The sequence below is a fragment of the Colletotrichum tamarilloi genome (genome assembly GCF_030869305.1).
Source record: "Colletotrichum tamarilloi strain Tom-12 chromosome Unknown Scaffold_207.1, whole genome shotgun sequence".
In the NCBI taxonomy this organism is placed as follows: Eukaryota; Fungi; Ascomycota; class Sordariomycetes; order Glomerellales; family Glomerellaceae; genus Colletotrichum; species Colletotrichum tamarilloi.
The window spans coordinates 25,224-43,564 of NW_026849590.1; the positions used below are offsets into that span (position 1 = coordinate 25,224).

The 18,341-nt window shown below is 48.3% G+C and overlaps 7 protein-coding genes across 7 annotated transcripts; 4 read left to right on the forward strand and 3 right to left on the reverse strand.

The window, feature by feature from the left end:
- Positions 1–2,868: 2,868 nt before the first annotated feature.
- CTAM01_16241 (3-oxoacyl-(acyl-carrier-protein) reductase) lies at positions 2,869–3,780 on the forward strand (the record flags this gene model as incomplete). The annotated part of the gene is made up of 1 exon (XM_060532234.1): positions 2,869–3,780. One exon carries the CDS (start codon positions 2,869–2,871, stop codon positions 3,778–3,780), a length of 912 nt encoding a protein of 303 aa, XP_060373189.1.
- Positions 3,781–5,948: 2,168 nt separating this feature from the next.
- Positions 5,949–6,851, reverse strand: CTAM01_16242 (uncharacterized protein; the record flags this gene model as incomplete). The annotated part of the gene is made up of 1 exon (XM_060532235.1): positions 5,949–6,851. The coding sequence occupies one exon, from the start codon at positions 6,849–6,851 to the stop codon at positions 5,949–5,951; it is 903 nt and encodes a 300-aa protein (XP_060373190.1).
- Positions 6,852–7,672: 821 nt separating this feature from the next.
- CTAM01_16243 (uncharacterized protein) lies at positions 7,673–9,247 on the forward strand (the record flags this gene model as incomplete). The annotated part of the gene is made up of 4 exons (XM_060532236.1): positions 7,673–7,998; positions 8,054–8,420; positions 8,472–8,911; positions 8,965–9,247. 4 exons carry the CDS (start codon positions 7,673–7,675, stop codon positions 9,245–9,247), a joined length of 1,416 nt encoding a protein of 471 aa, XP_060373191.1.
- A 675-nt stretch (positions 9,248–9,922) lies between these two features.
- CTAM01_16244 (3-octaprenyl-4-hydroxybenzoate carboxy-lyase UbiX) lies at positions 9,923–10,522 on the reverse strand (the record flags this gene model as incomplete). Its single annotated transcript, XM_060532237.1, has 1 exon — positions 9,923–10,522. The coding sequence occupies one exon, from the start codon at positions 10,520–10,522 to the stop codon at positions 9,923–9,925; it is 600 nt and encodes a 199-aa protein (XP_060373192.1).
- Positions 10,523–11,406: 884 nt separating this feature from the next.
- On the forward strand, positions 11,407–12,927 carry CTAM01_16245 (uncharacterized protein; the record flags this gene model as incomplete). Its single annotated transcript, XM_060532238.1, has 1 exon — positions 11,407–12,927. The coding sequence occupies one exon, from the start codon at positions 11,407–11,409 to the stop codon at positions 12,925–12,927; it is 1,521 nt and encodes a 506-aa protein (XP_060373193.1).
- A 928-nt stretch (positions 12,928–13,855) lies between these two features.
- CTAM01_16246 (FAD binding domain-containing protein) lies at positions 13,856–14,939 on the reverse strand (the record flags this gene model as incomplete). Its single annotated transcript, XM_060532239.1, has 3 exons — positions 13,856–14,241; positions 14,319–14,590; positions 14,641–14,939. The coding sequence occupies 3 exons, from the start codon at positions 14,937–14,939 to the stop codon at positions 13,856–13,858; spliced, it is 957 nt and encodes a 318-aa protein (XP_060373194.1).
- Positions 14,940–16,415: 1,476 nt separating this feature from the next.
- CTAM01_16247 (uncharacterized protein) lies at positions 16,416–17,135 on the forward strand (the record flags this gene model as incomplete). The annotated part of the gene is made up of 1 exon (XM_060532240.1): positions 16,416–17,135. The coding sequence occupies one exon, from the start codon at positions 16,416–16,418 to the stop codon at positions 17,133–17,135; it is 720 nt and encodes a 239-aa protein (XP_060373195.1).
- Positions 17,136–18,341: the final 1,206 nt, after the last annotated feature.

The window sequence follows — 18,341 nt, forward strand, 5'->3', positions numbered from 1 at the left end:
GATGTTGTGCTGCCTCAATAGCAACCACATTGTATAAGTTACATCATGTAGATGAATGTGGCACTCTGAAACTGGATTAACTACTTTCCAAATGCACTTTGACTCACGGTATTTAATTCTATGACCAATATGGGTCTAGACCCTACCAAGAAAGTGAGCTATATGTATGTCAATAGATTGTAAAAAGAAAAAAGTGTGAGAAAATCCGTGTTTCTTCCTGCAAAAGTTGTGTTATATTAATATATATTTCCAACCAAAGAGTAATCTGTTCGTCTATACTCTTTACATTCCGCCCTAATCATGTTCTCTGAAGTGTTCAGAGAAATAGAGAAATAGGTTCCACCGATTCGTTTCACCTATAACCTTCCACTCGGTAAGATACAAAGCACTCGAGGCTTGTTGACTTAATCGAGAAAACATTGGGTCTCGGTACCCATGCACAACTAGTAATACCTCCTGCGCTTCTGTTTTGCCAGTAACTATATGTCGTGGTGGCTTCAACCATCCGTGGCCTCACCGCACGTCTAATGATCTCGCTTACATAATCACCGAGATCCTTCCTCACCTGCACTCTCTATCTCAGAGCGAGCTTAGTATAGTGCCCATTTTCTACTTCTAATAGACAACCGTTCTCATTCACGCGCGTCGATGCCCATATGGTGACTATACGACACTTTACTTATGTATCTTTCCTCGTTCTTTTCGGTCTCCCCTACAGGCGAGTAGCAAAAATGAGGCCCCTTCTGAAAACCTTTTGGGACCACGCTGCCCTCGCCGTCTGCCTCCGAAGATTTGGAAAGCACGCCGCCTCGGAAAGAGGCTGTGATCAGCCAGTCGGGGTTTAGAATGTCGAACAGTAGCAGATCTCGACATCCTCTTGTTCTGTTCTTACTGCCTCCCGAACAACTGCGAGAATGACCAGGGCGTTGAACACGGCAATTGCAACCAAATAGACCTTTTCCCTTATTACAAATTCTTCGATCGTCTCACTCGCTCCCCTCTGTTCGAAGAAATTGCCCACGATCAGCTGTGCAGCACCATATGCTGCGAGCATCGACTCCGCCATAGCAACGACGGAGCTCTTCAGAGCACGAAGGACTACTTCGTTCTGTGAAAAGTGCCATTCTCTTTTTAAGACATGTTCCATGCCGAAACACTCGATAGGAAGCGTTACCAAGAATTGGCTCATAGAAGCTGATCAAGTCATCGGAGATGAGAATTGAGTATTGTCAATCTTGGGACGTCTGCGGACTGAACCGTCAGAAGTCGTCGCGGATGACCCAGAAACGATGAGACTGCTCAGAAGTTTGACTCCGACGGGGTACGTGAACAAGCTATCCCGCATCGTGGTAGATGGACCAGCCTCTGATATCTTGGACGGATATCCCCTAATCATCGTCGTGTTTTTGAGCGATGGTGCTTGAACGGTAGCTCGTTCTATAACGGTGCTGCCGACTAGCGTCATGCCGCCGACCGATGACGCTGAACTTATTAGACCCAGGCAGAATAAGGCGAGAATCGCCACTAAAACGGAATCATAAATCCCACCGAATACGAGGGATCCCAAGATTGTTCAATCCTTTGAGACTTTGAACTTTTTATCCACCGGCATTGAAAATGACCAGTCTCGTGCCGTATTGTATGAGACTGGTGACATTTGAAGTTTGTATGACGCCCAGAATGGTTGCGAGAAGCTGGATGCCCGACTGCCCGGCGGCACGATTGGAAGTAATTGCATCGGATGAGGATTTGTACCACGAGCCATTGATAGACCATTTTTACAAATGGGCCACGATGATGACGGAGCTTAGGGCGGTGGCGAAGACCAGAGAAAGGGATACGCCACATTTGGCCCAAAAGCCAACCTGCCTGGGTTGCCAGACTTTGGAGGCGCCCATTTGAACTATCATTGTTTTAAGGGCTTGGGCAGGTGCTCCTTTAGACTGTGAGAAATTTGAGAAGGGTTGGGATTCGATGTGCTATACGAATTGAGGACGGAGTCAGTAAGAAAGGGAACAGAATGAGTGACATGTTGATAGGTGTTGGACCTGACTTTGAGGGCATCAGGCTCGCGATGAGAAAACAACTGTCCCCACAGCGTGATTGTACACTAAGCCAATATCCGAAGTCTCAGCCCCCTCGCACGCATGTTGTTGTTGGTGCACAAGGCTTAGCTTTTTACACCTCGGGCCAATCGGATCGGATACTTTCGTGCTGAGGGGTTATAACCCCGGTCTAGTCTCATGTTTAGAAAACCTAAACTCAAGGCTGAATGGTGCGGCACACAATGTTGATTTCCATCCTAACATAGGAACCACGATAAATATAGTAAAGTTGATAGAGAATACTTGACTGTAACGGAAGCATAGAATAACCAAGGCCGAATCCACTAGCAACCCGGCGGCTGTAGGACAGGATATATGCAGGGCATACGGGACCACGTTAAGTCACCCGGAACGAAAGAATTATTGATCAGATCACGTACAGATAAAAAAAGGCAATGAGCGCCCGTAGATCTCTTGGCCTGAGAAATTACCTATGTTTTCCAATAAATAACAATTGCACCTGTTAATTCTCTATGAATAGTACTATGGATATCTTTGTTTGGGTAGAACTTACTGACGTAAGTGTTTCGCATAGACCGGGCTGATTAGTGATCAGCCAACAAGATACGTAAGGGCCGAGGTAAAGAGTTTCCAGGTCCCTAATAAATCCGAATGCGAGATTAATATAGTGTATATAAGTTGACAGATAGACATAGTTGTGTATGGATATGTATCTACACTGACTCTAGTCGCTGCTGATTCAGTTCTTAAACACATAAATCCGTCTTATATATCACCAAGTCAATCAAACACACTCAACAGCATGTCCGCTGGGTCTGGAAGCATTCGGCGTGACTTTACAGATACACGCCACTCAGTATCCTACGATCTGATTTCTCCACTCCAACTAGATTTGTCCGGCAAGTACGCTGTGGTCACGGGCGCATCCTGGGATACTGGCGTTGGCTTTGCTACGGCATCAGCCTTTGCACGAGCGGGCGCGTCAGGAATCGCCGCTGTCGACCTGCACGGCTTATCCGCAGGCCTCGTTGCGAAGCTCAAACAGATCGCGAGAGAGGCTGGACGGGATGAACCAATCGTCGTTGATTGTACCACAGACATTGCCGATGCAGCCAGCGTCAAAGCCGCTTATGACAAGATAGCCGCTGCATTTGGTGGCCGTCTAGACGTCCTTGTCAACAACGCGGCGCACATGGAACCTTATGAAAAGTTCCTAGATGCGGATCCTGATGTTTACTGGCGCACTTGGCAAGTCAATCTCGGCGGGCTTTTTAACATGGCTCGTGCCTTCTTGCCGATGATGCTATCGACTCGCGCATCCGGCGATGGGCTCTGCATCATGATAAATGTCTCATCTTCAGGCGCATTAAGTGCGCGCCCAGCTAGCACGGGATATCGATCATCCAAGCTCGCAGTTACACGTTGGACAGAGTCGGTTCAGCTCGACTATGCCGATCAAGGACTTCTGGCCTTCTCCCTCAATCCAGGCGCCATCAAGACCGAGATAACCAAGGGCGGCTTGCCGGACCACTTGCGAGATTCTCTTCCTGACAAACCAGAAATCGCGGGCGACACAATTGTATGGCTGGCGGCCGAACGCCAGGAATGGCTGGCAGGACGATATGTTAGCTGCCCATGGGATATGGGGGAGTTAATGCAGATGAAAAATGCTATCATCGAAGAGGACAAGCTCAAGCTGAAGATGGCTTTCTAGCGGCAGGAGCGGGCAGGCCGCGCAAAGTCAGGCAAAGTAGAGGTCAGGTCTTGACTTGAGTGTTCCAGTAAGCTATCCGACGATGCGGTCCGATGAGAGAAGCAGGGGATCAATACCATGGATTAACAATAAGGTTTCTTTCTGATCATGGAGACATGATAAACGACTCCACGTGAGAAGGTGCTTTTTAAACGGGCCGCACTCGTTATCACGCTGAAGATTCTCAGCCAGCTTCGCCGGTTAATCCTTGCATTCTATAATGTTTTCGAACCTAAGCACGTCTGATATAGCTATCTATACGAGGTTTGTGAACATGTGGCTCTTTTTACTACGTCTATCTAGATGCCTTCGGCCTTATCATCTCCTTTGCGTCGTCTGCCCTGGAGTCCTTGGTCGCTTCCAGGTTAGCAAGTCTACAGACTTCGTCCTCTTCCATATCATCCGATGCCCCGACAAGACAGGCTGTTGCTTTTTCCATCACGATGAGGTCAAAAGCTGTATTTAATGACTCTATGCCGGTCGAAAATGCGGTAACAGGCGTTCTTATAGAGCCCGCAGACTATATGAGCAGCATATTCACCCATGTGACGACGGTGTCAGCGAAGGTCTGCAGCACATACCAGGGTGTGTGAATACGCTGACTCAAGAGGCCAGATATTCCGAAGAGATTGTTGGAGACGCGAGCTTGTGTCTCAAAGTCGAGGCCGCTGAAGACGTCTTCAAGAAGAATGCAGTCTCGTCGGGAATAGACAGCGCATTCAATAGCCTAAAGAGCACGTAGGTTAACAAAGAAGATGCCAAGGAAATGACGGCAAAGTGATCAATGCTTATTACGCGCTGCTTCTGGCCACCACTAAGGGTAACGCCCTTGCTGCCCATCATAACCTAGTCGCCATTCGGGAAGGTCGTAATGTCCTCTTCCAAGGCACAAGCTCTAATAACGATACTGTACCAAGAAGGCTCGAAGTGAGAAAAGTCAGTAACATTGCGACGAAGGGTTTCGTTAGTTAGCCAGGTAGGTTGGTCACAAAAGGCGATCCTGTCAGAACATCGGCCAATATTCCCCTCTGTGACCGGATTTCCACCCAATATGGCCTTGAGGAGGGGCGAATTTCCAGAGACTTAGGGTCCAACAATCATCGTGAGCTTTCCAAGGCGAATATTGAGCGCGAGGTCGGTCAAAGCCAGGTCTGCGTCTGCCTTCCATCCACATTTGGCATTGCGAATCTCGAAGGTATTCCCGTTCGCCAGGGGATCCAGAATGAGAGTCAGTATGGTTGTGGGCTGCTTTTCGGACTTCTGACGAACCGAGGAGCCGCTCTAAGATTCACCGACGAAGGATGTGCTGTCGAGGTTGCCGGAAGTGCTACGGGCTTCTGACTTGGCAGACGTTTCTGGGGACAGGGGAAATGATTGGATGCGACCGAAGCAGGCGATAGAGGCAAAGATGTTCGGGAGTTGGGCGAACAGCTCGTTCAGCAGTTGAGTGACGAGTATTAGAAGGGCGAGTAATGTGAAGATTTGGCTCGATATCAGGGTGGTGTGTTCCTTTTGTGCGATGACTGCGTATGCGCCGAGGGAGTCGCTAATATCAGGGAGGAAGGTTATTCTATGAACTAGGGTTTAAAATGCTTTATTAATAGTATCAGACTCGTTAACAGCGCCGTCAAGATCAGTATCTACTTAAATAATAAATTGATTCTAAGATGTAGTTATCATAATCGATGCTCCCGCCCCGTATATCACGCCCTACTTAAATAAGAGCATAGCTTTATTTTTATTTAGGGTAAAGATAAGTTAGGAATCCGAGTAGTAGAAATACCTCATTCTAAGTGAATATACTGTCACCGAGGGCGCCAAAGCTTTGAAGCTAGATATGGAAACTATTTTGGCCAAGAGATTTAGTCCGGGAGGCACCCCTGTCAAAGCAGCTAGCTCTTTTCCTTAGTAATGGATGTCATGGATAATTACTTTCCCTCCACATCAGGCATCTCCAACCAAATGCCCGCACTAAGTCATCCTCTTATGGTGGTATACGGCATCTGCAGACACACAGCGGGTTTGCTATAGACAGCTCGCTATAGCAATATGGATGCAGAGGATGGCGATTAAATTGAATCTAGTATTTCTAAGATAGACCAGCTGTTACATAATAGAAATAAGCGAATTTAGCTCTTGTACAAACAGTCAAGACGAATACCAGTGGAAAAGTAAGGTCCCACAATTGGGATAAAGTCAGCGACAAAAGCAGATATGGACTGGGCCTTAGAACAACCACCGGTCCCAATAGCCTGTGAAGAAATTCTAGCTTGATACGCATCAGCACGAAGCGACCCATCACGGTTATAGACGTTCATGCGGATAATGCTAGGAAGCCAAGTGCCCCATTTAAGACCAGTGCACTCCATACCCGACAACGGACAGTCCTTATTATACGGGCAAGGCTTGCCCGATCTTCCTCCACATGCCGAGTCGGCTTTGTTCGGCGTTCCCTCCTGCCAGGTGAAGCCGTAGCAGCCGTTATACACGGTGTAACCGTTGTGCTTGCCAATGCTGTTGGCTGTCTCCCACATAGAGTGGATCAGGGCGTCGCGCATCGACCAGCCGCTGAGACGACCTACGGCTCCCCACTGACCGTCGAGGGTGAATCTAGTGGTTACGCCGCCGTTTCCACCGTATGGGCTGTTGCAGAACTTGCTCCATGCGTTGCGAGTGATGTCTGAGAGACCGCCCCTGTCGTCGCTGGAGTCGTACATGCGCGTCCAGAGCATGTAGAAGGTGTCGACATCGCCAACGTTGACGAGGTTGTCGGTATACATGCCGTGGACCTGGTAGATCCAGCTGGCTCTGGCCTCGAGGGCCTCAGTCTCATTATGGACGGAAGCAGCAGCGGCTTCCTGACGGGCTGCTTCTGCTTTGACGGCTTGAAGCCAGTGCTCGCCGTCAGCGTCATGAATCTTGGCGAAACCTTCGGGCTGTTGGAACTCTTTGGATGGCTGAGCTTTAGTCGGTATGGAGAAGACAAGGGGGAAGCTTGCAAGGAAGGCAAGTGAAGCTGAAGTGAACTTCATGATCAGATAGTTGAAAAGCTTGAAATCTTTGAACAAGTGAGGCTGCGATGATACTAATGAAAAGTTTGTCGAATCCAGTGATCTCTATATATACAAGTACTAATCTACACTATATCCCATCTCTCACGCGACAGTATCACCAGTCTTCTGCGTATTCTATGACAAACAACTTCTGTACGATAAGCATGAATCATCCTATCACCACGCCAAGGAAGCTGAATGGAGATAATCGTCAAATTTCGTGCTAAGGAGATAACATGACTTTACGAGCTCCCCTGGAAAGGAGCGCATTCACACGAGTATGATCAATCGGAACAATTATTTTTTCTTTCCCTCAGCGAGTCAGCACCCACTATATGTTATCAAAGCTCGTGGCCCCAATTTCAAACTCTTTCCACAACTCAGGTTTCAACGTCGACTAGTCGCTGCATATGTTTTTGTATTATCTATAAGGTTCATGGCTTCTGTGGAGCTGGTAGATAGAGAGTCGATGAGCCAATCATGATCGGGAAATGTCTTTTTAAACTTCAGAGGGATCCATCATGTGATTCGATAAAACATTCTAGAATTGGCAGGGTTCAGCTGTGCCTCAGCGGCGGCTTGGCCGCGCGGAGGCCTTTGTGAAATTAAAGAATGGCTAGACGAGATTAGGTCCCATGACAAGCTAGCGGGATGACGATCTGGGCTTAAACGGGCTAAATTCGGGAGTGGAGAGTTTATAATACTGATAACTGTTGATATAATAAATTCTTCAAACAGAGATTATCTGGGTCTGCTCTCCGGTTTGGAAATTGATTCTCTCGTCTCTTCTACTTACTATCATGAAATCCTCAACACTCCTATCATTCGTTGCTCTTGTTGTTCCGACACAATGCGTCAAACTTCGTGGAACAGAGTTCACTGTCTTAGTATCTTCAAGGCCAGCGCTTATCTTGTTTACAGCGGACGGTTGCAAGGAATGTGACAGAGTGCAAGAAGTCCTGGACAGGGTGTCTCCAACGCTTACCAAGACCGCTATTGCTTCTGTTAACTGCAATGAGGAGCCGGCTGTGTGCGATGACTCTCAGGTCTTTACTGTTCCCACATTGAAGTTTACACCCGGCAACAAGGAGTTGATTACCTACAAAGAAGCTTTAGACGCGTCATCGTAAGTTTTGTCGATTTCTCTAACATGGCTTGTGGATCACTGATCATGAATGCAGGGTTGTAAAATATATTGAACGCCAATCAGGTTCTCCAGTTACGGAGCTTACTGAAAAGAACCATCTCCATTTCGCGCGCTCATCTCGAGTCACAGTTGTTGCCTTTATTGGTTCGGATCATCAACCTGAGCTTGAGATCTTTCACGCTGTTGCTACTAAGTGGCGAGCGCATTACAGTTTTGGTAATCTTCATAGCCCAGAGAAAGACAGGAAGGGCCCTTCCGTCGCTGCCTATACCCAAGAGGAAGAGGATCCCGTTCATTACCGCGGACCTTTCACCGTCGTAGCTGTTGAGGCCTTCTTGCAGGATGCAACCCAGCCGCTGATTCGCGAATACGATCCCATCATTCATGAAGAAGCAACAAAGGTAGGTCCCTCTTCGCTTTGCTGGATGTTTGATGGTGACTAACCATTCAAGGATGAGAAACCATTGGCCCAGATATTCTTCAGCAAGCGGGATGATCGGGCTGAGATCGTCAAGTCACTGGCTTCTCTTGCAAAGAAGTACAAAGATCAACTCACCTTCTTGACGGTGTTTGCGCCAGATTACCCCAAAAGATGTGAGCAAATGCATCTTAGCAAGGACATCAAGCGTGGCTTCTCCATTGCAAATCCACAAGGGAGAGCATATCCTATGTCTGAAAAGGTGTTCAACGTCAACAGGGTCGCTAAACATGTTTTGGCCTACCTGGATGGTTCATTGATACCTTCCATCAAGTCAGAACCGGTGCCGGAGGCGTCGACAACGCACCGATTTTTGACCACGCTCGTTGGCAGTACTTTTGACGACCTAGCTTATGACAAGTCTAAAGATGTCTTGGTTGAGTTCTACGTGCCGTGGTGTCAATACTGTACTGAGTAAGTTGATCATATCTGTACGCCATCCAATGCAGTACTAACAAGTCGAACAGTCTGCATACTCCAATGAATGAGCTCGGGTTCAAATACACCAAGTTTGGCCTGTCGGACAAAGTCGCGCTGGCAAGTATTGATGTCGACGCGAACGATGTGCCAATCGAGATAGCATCATATCCATCAATCAGGCTATATCGCGCCGGTTCGAATGACGTTGTACCTTTCCAGGGCAACTTCACTGACATATTGACAGTGGAACAGCTGGATGCTTTTGTTTCACAGAGTGGAAGTCATGGAGTAAGTGTAATTAGTCAGAGCAAAGCCCATGACGAGCTGTAGTATCCAGATAAAGACTTCTACCGAGCAGCTCATACGCAAAAGTTCAGCATGATCTCTCACTTATGGACTTTTCAATCCTTCATGTGAATTTGACTACTTTGTGGCTGACCACCGGTTACCTAATGCTGCAAACCTTATATCACAGCGGTCAGCTGAGTGGCTGTGCCAGGCCACACCATGTGTCATTCAATGAAGGGTTTCACCATCTTCCCCACGAGCGTAATCAGATGAATGCTTGCTGCATAGCTCTAACGAATCTAAACTCTTCATTCCCTTCATCTTGTCTTCGAGTTCTTTAATATGGCTTTTAAGACCCAAGGCTGAGTCCAAGTCCTCCAATTGCCACTCCAAAGGTCGTTGTCATAGCTTCAAAGCTCCAACAGTATTACTGAGAACCCGTTCATTGCGGAATCGGGTACTATCTCAACTTCTTATAACCTCATGAAACTCACGTACTTTGTTAAATGTAGCCAAATGGCCATGCACGGAGTTTCGCAATTAGCCTTCTACCATTCATCTTGTTCATGTCTCTAGTGAAGTCGCAGTCCCAAGTCTCTTCAGCTCCTCGGCCAAACTAATCCTTTTCGATTCTGTGAACACCCACACAGACAACCAACTCCCATGGACCGAGTTGTTTTCGCAACAGCTAATCCTGATTTTCAGATACGGAACCCATTAATCTCTTTGGAAACCTCCCCATCGCTCAAACCCTCCCGTATCTAGGTCAAACAGATCGAGCATTCGCCCAACACTATGCTCAACGATATCGTCCACCGTCGCCGGCCGTTGATAGAACGCGGGCACCGGCGGAAAGATAACGACCCCGTTCCGTGCCAGAGAGAGCATATTGTCGAGGTGAATTTCGCTCAGGGGACACTCCCGTGCGGCGAGTACAAGCGTTCGGCGCTCTTTAATCACCACGTCCGCCGCGCGGGCGACAAGCGAGTCGCATAACCCCGCGCGTATTGCAGCGAGCGTTCGCATACTACAAGGCACCACGATCATACCGTCTACTCGGAACGACCCGCTCGCGATTGGGGCGGCCATGTCGCTGTTGTTGTGGACGTGATCCGCGAGGGCGCGGACGGCCGCCGGGGTGTAGTCTGTCTCGTGCTTGAGGGTGCTCTCAGCCCACTTGGTCATGATGAGGTGTGTTTCGACATTGAGCCGCCGGAGGGCGATGAGGGTCTTGATTCCAAGGATAGCTCCAGTTGCGCCTGTGAGAGCAACGATAATGCGCTTTCGTTGTGAGGTAGTCATGCCTTCTATCGTCATTTATATGGCTACGTTTGTGATGGAAAGAGGCAATATGAGAACCGCCCAAAAATATATGTTTGCATAGGGACACGACATGCATGTCCCTAGGTCAACTCTCACAGCCAAAATCGTCTAGAGCCAAAATCACCAGATTTGATGTTTGTTTTTTAATCCTACAACATCAGGTTTGTTTAGGGCTTAGAGCCATCTACCGTGAAATCACACACAGTAACTGTTCCACGGTTCATTAGACACGGAGAACCGAACGCGCGAATCTTCAACAGCATCGGCGGTCAGGTATAGTTCCGCTCCGCGCCGGGGCCGACAGTGTCTTAAAGACGTAACAGTAACGTAAAAACGACGACTAGGCCTCTGAATTAGTGGGGAAAAGATGGAAATAGTGGCGGATATAAGAAGCCGCTATACTATAAGGAACGGGTTTTGTTCGATTTAGTGTGAATCGGCGGAGACACCATGTCTGACGCCGAAGATGTTGTGGATCTCGTAACGGATGACCTTCCGGTCGACGCTACGGGAGCTGAGCCGGTTCTTACGCGATTAACTCGGTAGACAATAGATTGAGAGAATGTGTACTGGCCCTGAGGACCTAGTGGCGGCCCATACAATCACTCAAACCCTCTACATTGGGACCCGGCGTTCTGGGAAGCTCAAAGTACATTGAGCCCTATTGACATAATATACACTCAACCTAAGCCATTTCTGCTGGTGCTCTGAATAGTCCATATTTTCATTAGGCCAGGAAGTTTCCAGGGTGCATGTGGGCTTTGTTCAATCGGTGACTTATAAATGCCCTCGGGTACCGTGTGATTGAAGAATCAAAATTGTCGTTCAACTAGACACCTCATCCCCTTAAACATCATTTCCTACTTGAGTCAGAACAAATGGCGATGAACTTAGCGACTAAGGACCCAAAATCATCCGCGGCCAGCTTCCGCACCTTCATCGAAGAGTTGGCCGAAGAGAACGACCTACTAAGCATCACTAAAGAGGTCGATCCTCATCTGGAGCTAGCAGCCATCACACGAAAGGTTTACGAAACCAGAGACAAGGCCCCCCTCTTTCAATCCGTCAAGGGTCGCACCGAAGATGGCCTCTTTCGTGTTCTTGGGGCACCAGTCGGGGCGAGCAAGCTTCCTGGCAAGTGTTTCATCCGCATCGCGAAGTCGTTGGGGCTACCGTCTACATCGAGTGGACGAGACATAATCGAAGCAATCAACCAAGCAAAAAGGCTCCAACCCATCCCTCCAACCGAATTCGAAACTGGCCCGGTAAAAGAGTTCAAGATCGCTGGAGAACATATTGACCTCGAAAGCCTTCCCATCCCCATGTTACATGAGGCTGACGGCGGCCGTTATCTCCAGACCTTTGGCATGTTCATTGTGCAAAGCCCCGACGGGGCGTGGGTTAACTGGTCTATTACCCGCGGCATGGTTAATGGCAAACGGACCATGGTCTGCCCGACAATGTCCGCGCAAGACATCGGACGCATTCGCAATATGTGGCTGGAAAGGGGCGAGGATATGCCCTTTGCCTTATGTTTCGGGGTTCCGCCTGCCGCCATCATGGTGAGCGGGATGCCAATTGCGAAGGGCGTGAATGAGAGCGGTTTCGTGGGCGCCCTTATCGGCAAGCCAGTAGAGGTCACTAAGTGTGAGACCAGCGAGATTCGGATTCCCCGCGATACCGAGCTGGTTCTGGAAGGTCTTGTCTCCGCAACGGAGACGGCGAATGAGGGACCTTTTGTCGAATACCATGGTCATGCCTTCCAAGGCGTGGCTAAACCTGCCCCCGTCTTCCGAGTTGATGCCATCACATACCGGAAAGATCCCATTGTGCCAATTTGCGTCACGGGGCGGGCAGCGGAGGAGAGCGAAACGGTATGGGCTCTGACTCAGGCGGCCGAGGTGCTCAACATTTGCCAAGCCGCCGGCCTCCCTATCAAGATGGTCTGGAGCCCGTTTGAATCTCACTGCCTCTGGTTCGCTCTGCAGGTAGACTGGACCGCGCTTCGTGCCCTACGGACCGATATGGAGGAATTCTGTAAGAAGGTAGGCACAATTGTCTTCGCCTCGAAGCCAGGCTTCTACATCCCCAAAGTGTACCTGGTCGGAGAGGACATCGACCCAACAGATCTCAGCGACGTGATCTGGGCCGAGGCCACCAGGTGCCAGCCTGAGGTGAATGAATTTTTCTTCGACGGCTATGGAAACATCCCGTTGATTCCGTATGTCAGTCGGGGGTTCAGGAAGGGGAGAAATCATGTCAAGGTTGTACGATGTTGCATGTTCCCTGAAGAGTTCACAGAAGCTAAAGAGAATTGGAAATCGGCGTCTTTCCGAGGTTCGTACCCCCAAGACATCCAGGATAAGGTCGACAGCCAGTGGACATCCTATGGGTTTTAATCCCTTCCAAGTACTGGGAGTAAATCATGTCAAAGTGGACTTATTGAAGGATTACACAGGGTTAGTAAGTCAACATAAAACTTAGTACGTGATTCCATTCTTTGCCTTTGAATTGATTACTGAGTGTCCAATTTTTCGTTGTATAATGATGGCTTCACTCCTCTATCTTGCGCAAACCTGAATTTGTAATTGATTTAGTGCAGATATCCAGCTTGATACTAACGAGTTGCTCAGGACAAACTAATGACAACTTGATTTGTTGACTGGCTCTTGATAGATCTAGTACTATGCATGTAAAAGGAATGAAGCGGCAAGACACTGATTAAACGAGTGAAAGTAAAGGAAAGGAGCCCTGTGCATGTATTTTCCTAGCGGCTTTTGGGCACCCATACCAACCGTCCAGCACTTTGAGCTAGGTATAGAGACACACCAAGAGTCACCACTAAGAGCGTCCCGGTATTCCAACCAAACAAGGAGTACCTAGAAGAAATTGCAGGCAACTCGTCATTGTAAGGCGTCGTATGGGGTCTTTCCGGTGCGGGGAGCTTCTCTATATGTGGACCAGCAAGAGACTGCTTGAGAATTTCTTTGAAGAAGAGGTCATCCCCGAGCCAGGGTAGAACGTAATGTATAATAAGCCCTGAAAACGGCGGCTGTTGGCAGAGGAATGCGCCATCTCGACGACCCTTCTTCATCATGCTGGAGGCCCGTTCATATCGAATCGCGCATACTTCACTTAGCGCCTTTTCGATGAATTCAGGTTGGAGGTCTGGAGAGGTTGGAATCTCACTACGCGTGAGGGCATTGACAAGATTCGCTGCCGCCTCAATCGCACCGTTTTCTCCTTGAGCTGAGATCGGATGAACCTGGATGGTGATATTAGCACACCTATCCACCTCTGTAGTCTATGTAGTCCTGGGTCCGTGCTTTACGGCAGTACCTTGGTTGCCGCATCACCAATGATAAGAATCCTCTGGAAATGCCATCGCCTGAACACATGTTCCTCCAACGGGACCAAGGTAGACTTGATACGGTTGTCGTAGAGATCCCCGAACGTCAGTTCTTCTGTGATGTGATCATGTCGATGTTGTGTCGACAGCAAGAACTCATCCTCCTTAGAGAATTTAGGAATGTCTTTTCCGAATTTTGTCTCTCCTAATTCGTGGAACAGGAACCAATACACCCGGTCTCCCGGTGCGGATATGACCAGGTATAGATGGCCTCGGAAGAACGTGCTCTGCTGAGTAGCACCAGGCGGGAAGTTTACTGGTTGCTTAGAAATTCCGAAGATGCACTTCATGCTCGATTGTACGACTATGCATAACGGTTAGTATGTCTCTCTTCGCCAACACTACGTCAGTGCAACGTTGTGGAAATCCTTATATACTTACTTGATCTCTCTGACTGGGGAAACGCAATTGGATCAGAGACACTAGCTATCCGCCACATCTCTTCTCGTACCTTACTATGAACTCCATCACCGCCGACCAGGATATCGCCGGTATGTGTCGATCCATCCTCCGTGGTGACCAAAACTCCTGTAGAGCTGGTTTCCACGTGGACTACACGCTTGCTCGTAAGGACTTTGTCCTTTTGTTTCAAGTTGTCGTACAGGATTTGAAGCAACATCTGTCTATCTAACCACAAAGACGCGTATCCGGCGCTTTCTTGGTTAGTGTCATGGACATCAACTCTTGAAAGAATTCAACCGACTGTTTCTCCATTCTTTCTGAAATAGTAGGTCCAGGAGCTGATGAGATTGGTTTCCCATTCGCATCGCGGAAGGTCACCCTGTGGTAGTAGTTTCCAGCAGCCTCTCGGAGTCGCTCATAGCAGCCTAGTTGATCCAGGATGCGCAGGCCGTTGGGAAGTAAGCCGATGCTAGCTCCGACTTGGGGCGCAATCTCAGGATACGCTTCGAGAATCGTGTATTCGATGTCGAATCTCTCCAGCATATTGGCAAGAGAAAGGCCAGCGACACTGCCGCCTACAATGACGATTTTGATACCCATGCCGTCGGGTTCGAACAACAGAGCATGGAATGGTTACTGGATAATATGGAAGAATGGAAGGTCGACTTGGACTGCAAATATAGATTTCCTATGATCTCTTTCGCTTCGAGCAGTTCTGCCTTGATCTATGTCTTTTGCAGATGGCGACATTTCGGATCTTGGCAAATTCCGCCCCGCCGGCTGTTCGGTATCACGGAATCTTGACTTTATATTCCCCGTTATCCACCGGTAACAGAGCCCGGTATGTAGCAGCTCGTATCGCTACTTCTCCAGCTAACTTGGCTCATTGCCGTCTCCTTGACCCAGTGTCTCCACAGCGAGTTTTTGAGTTGTCATTATAAGGACACCGGGAGGAGCCGAATCTCCGATCTTAAGGATAAAACGGTAGTGGCCGACAGGTTAGGGCACAATACGACCCTGGGAAATGTTTTCCTTGTGTGATAATCAAGCTCGCGCTTGCGGAAGCTTTTATCAGAAACCTATTCTACTGCATTAATGGACCTTCAAACATGTCCTGAATGTTTTCGTTCATGGATGGCGCCGCCTTTTATGCACATCGCGGTCGTTATTCGGCGCATAGATAAAAGCCTCACTCACAGCAACAATTTTAGGATCACCGGAGTGCAAACGTAATTTAACTCTGTCGATGCCTTATTCGCGAATTCTTGCCACGTTGCTTTTCAAACTTCTCCGTATCGTGACAGAAGCGGACCGGCCTCTTCTTCGAGGATCAGAATTCTCGGAAGGCAGTTCCCAGGTGCTGCAGAGTCTAGGAATCCAGTTGTCAGACCAAGTCCGCCAATTGGGTTGTTGAACTTTAAAAGATGAACAAAGTCATCTCATACTGAAACGCGCGGCATTGAACATGACTTACATGCGCAGCATCACCACAGAGAACAATCCTCTCAGTATGGAAAGTCTTTGCGCACCTTTGATGGGCCCAATAGGGATTTGCATTCACCAGATCGTACTCCAAGGGTCTAGGTCCTGGAAGTAGACTCTCGTCCTCCTCATGGAGTTGCTTGATGATGTCTATCTGGGTCCACGATCTCGTTCCCACTCGTTCCCCTCATCGGGGGACTTCTATGTACGGGCCATGTTGCTCATATTGAGTGTTCTGTAAGGTAGTTGTCAGTTGGACTTCTGGCTACGTGTCAATTGAATTGTCTTTTGTAAAAGGTAGAGTACTCAGTTCGGCACCTTTCGTCGTACCAAATACCTCCAAGTCAGTTACATTCCCAACAAGTCAGAGTGCATGACAATATAAGTTCTGTTTGAGGCCCCACATCCACGATGCGGGCACATCCAATGCTTCTGGCCCGTATATTGGCTATTTGTTCGAAGAGAAAAAAAGGAATGATATGCTACCCCAGATGTTCCATTAGCTGCAATCCCTTAGGTGCATTGATAATTCTGTAGCACATTATCCCTTTGCACTCAGGCGCCCGGCTCATGACGACGGTCTTCCTTCTCAACATGACGCAACACTCCACTTGGTTTGACTGGCTAAGCGTGAAACGAAAGATGGATGTCATGCCCACGATATTATCCTGCATTTCTGCCAGCGCTATGGCTATTATTGCTACTTTATTCTACAGACTTATTTTGCATCCTCTCTCCCATCTGCCTGGCCCTCTGCCAGCCAGATTAACAGGTCTCTGGCGCACCACAAAATACATTCAAGGCGACTGGCACGATGACATACTCTCCATCCATGACAAATACGGAAGAGTGGTACGAATTGCACCAAACGAAGTTTCTGTAGTGGACGAGTACGCCATCAAAAACTTGTACGGCCACGGTCACAATGCCGCCAAAACAGATTGGTACTCCATTTGGGACTCTCCCATTACAGCACCTCAATCATTCTCGGAATTGGACCAGAAGCAGCATAGCTTTCTTAGAAAGCACCTGGCGAGTGCTTACTCAATGTCTTCAGTCCTCAACTACGAGGTCCATATTCAGGCCTGCCTCGATTTACTGATCCGAAAGCTCGAGAAATACACCCAAGCTGGTGAAACTGTTGACATGGCTGTACGGACTAATGCGTTTGCATTTGATGTAGTTGGTAAACTCGACTATGGTTCCCAATTTGGCCATCTTCAGGAAGAAAAGGACGTAGGTCAACTTCGAAAAACCATGTTCGATATTTTCAAGCCCTTGTCATCCGTCGGCCACCTCCCGCGGTGGTTATAGCTTGTCGCAAGTCGTGGCACTCAAATGATTACTGGGTTCTTCAACGCAGACCAACCCCTAGTAGCTTTCCGCAATTGGTCCGCGATGAGACTCCAGAAACGTCTAGACGACCCTAAGATGACCGGACGAGAAGACCTTCTGGCTTATTTCTGCCGAATGAAGGACCTCGAAGGCAAGCTAGCTTCCTTTGTTGAAATCTTGGTGGAGGCGATGAATTTAGTGTAAGTTCGACCTCCTCGTCATAACGCATAGCTACCTTACTAAGAGAAAGTCCAGTGGGGCAAGAGCAGACACAATCTCTATTAGCATGCGAACCTGCCTCTGTTACTTGGCAACAAATTCAGAAGTGCTGTCTAAGCTGAGAGAGTAAATTGACAACTTTTACAATGTAAATAATTTGAAAGCACCCATTTCTTACCTGGAAACTCAAAAGCTGCCCTATCTGCAAGCAGTTATCAAGGAGGCTATTCGACTACTACCGTCCATCGTCTTTCAGCTCCCACGACACACACCACCTGACTTTAAGGTAAGGGGTATCAAGAACCCGGTGAACACAATGATTGGAATCAGCCCTATAGCCCAAAATCGCGATCAGGGAATATTGGGTACAGATGCGAACGAGTTCCGCCCGGGCCGATGGCTCGAAAACGAAGACAAGACAAGATACTTTGATCGTAGTACGATGACATTTGGCGGTAGCGGGCCAAGAATGTGTATGGGAAGGAACGTTGCGCTGGTAAGTCGGATAGGACCACGAGCTTTGAGTGGAAGTCAAACTGACCAGGTATGGTTTCTATAGGTGGAGCTGCACAAGTTCGTGGCTCAGTTCGTACACATCTTCGACTTTAAGCTTGTCAATACGGATGCTCCATGGAGAATCAAGGCGTACTGTACCGCGTATCAGAGCGAAGTTTTCAGGAATATAAGCCGACGGAAATAAAGCCTTCAGCAGATCGCATCATCGATTGATGCCCGAGAATGGAAGGCGTGGATGTTCTGCTTGTCCAACTATAGTTTAAGTCAACATACCCACTTCCTGGCACCCCCCTGTTTCTGGCACCCACAAAAACGCGAAAATCCACCACAACCCAATGCCCACCCCCAACCTCCTTTTATCACAACATTTTCAATTCGCGTCCAAATGGGCTCATCTTTTGCACATGTCTTCTTCTATATATAATGCCTCAATATACCGAAGATCAGCTT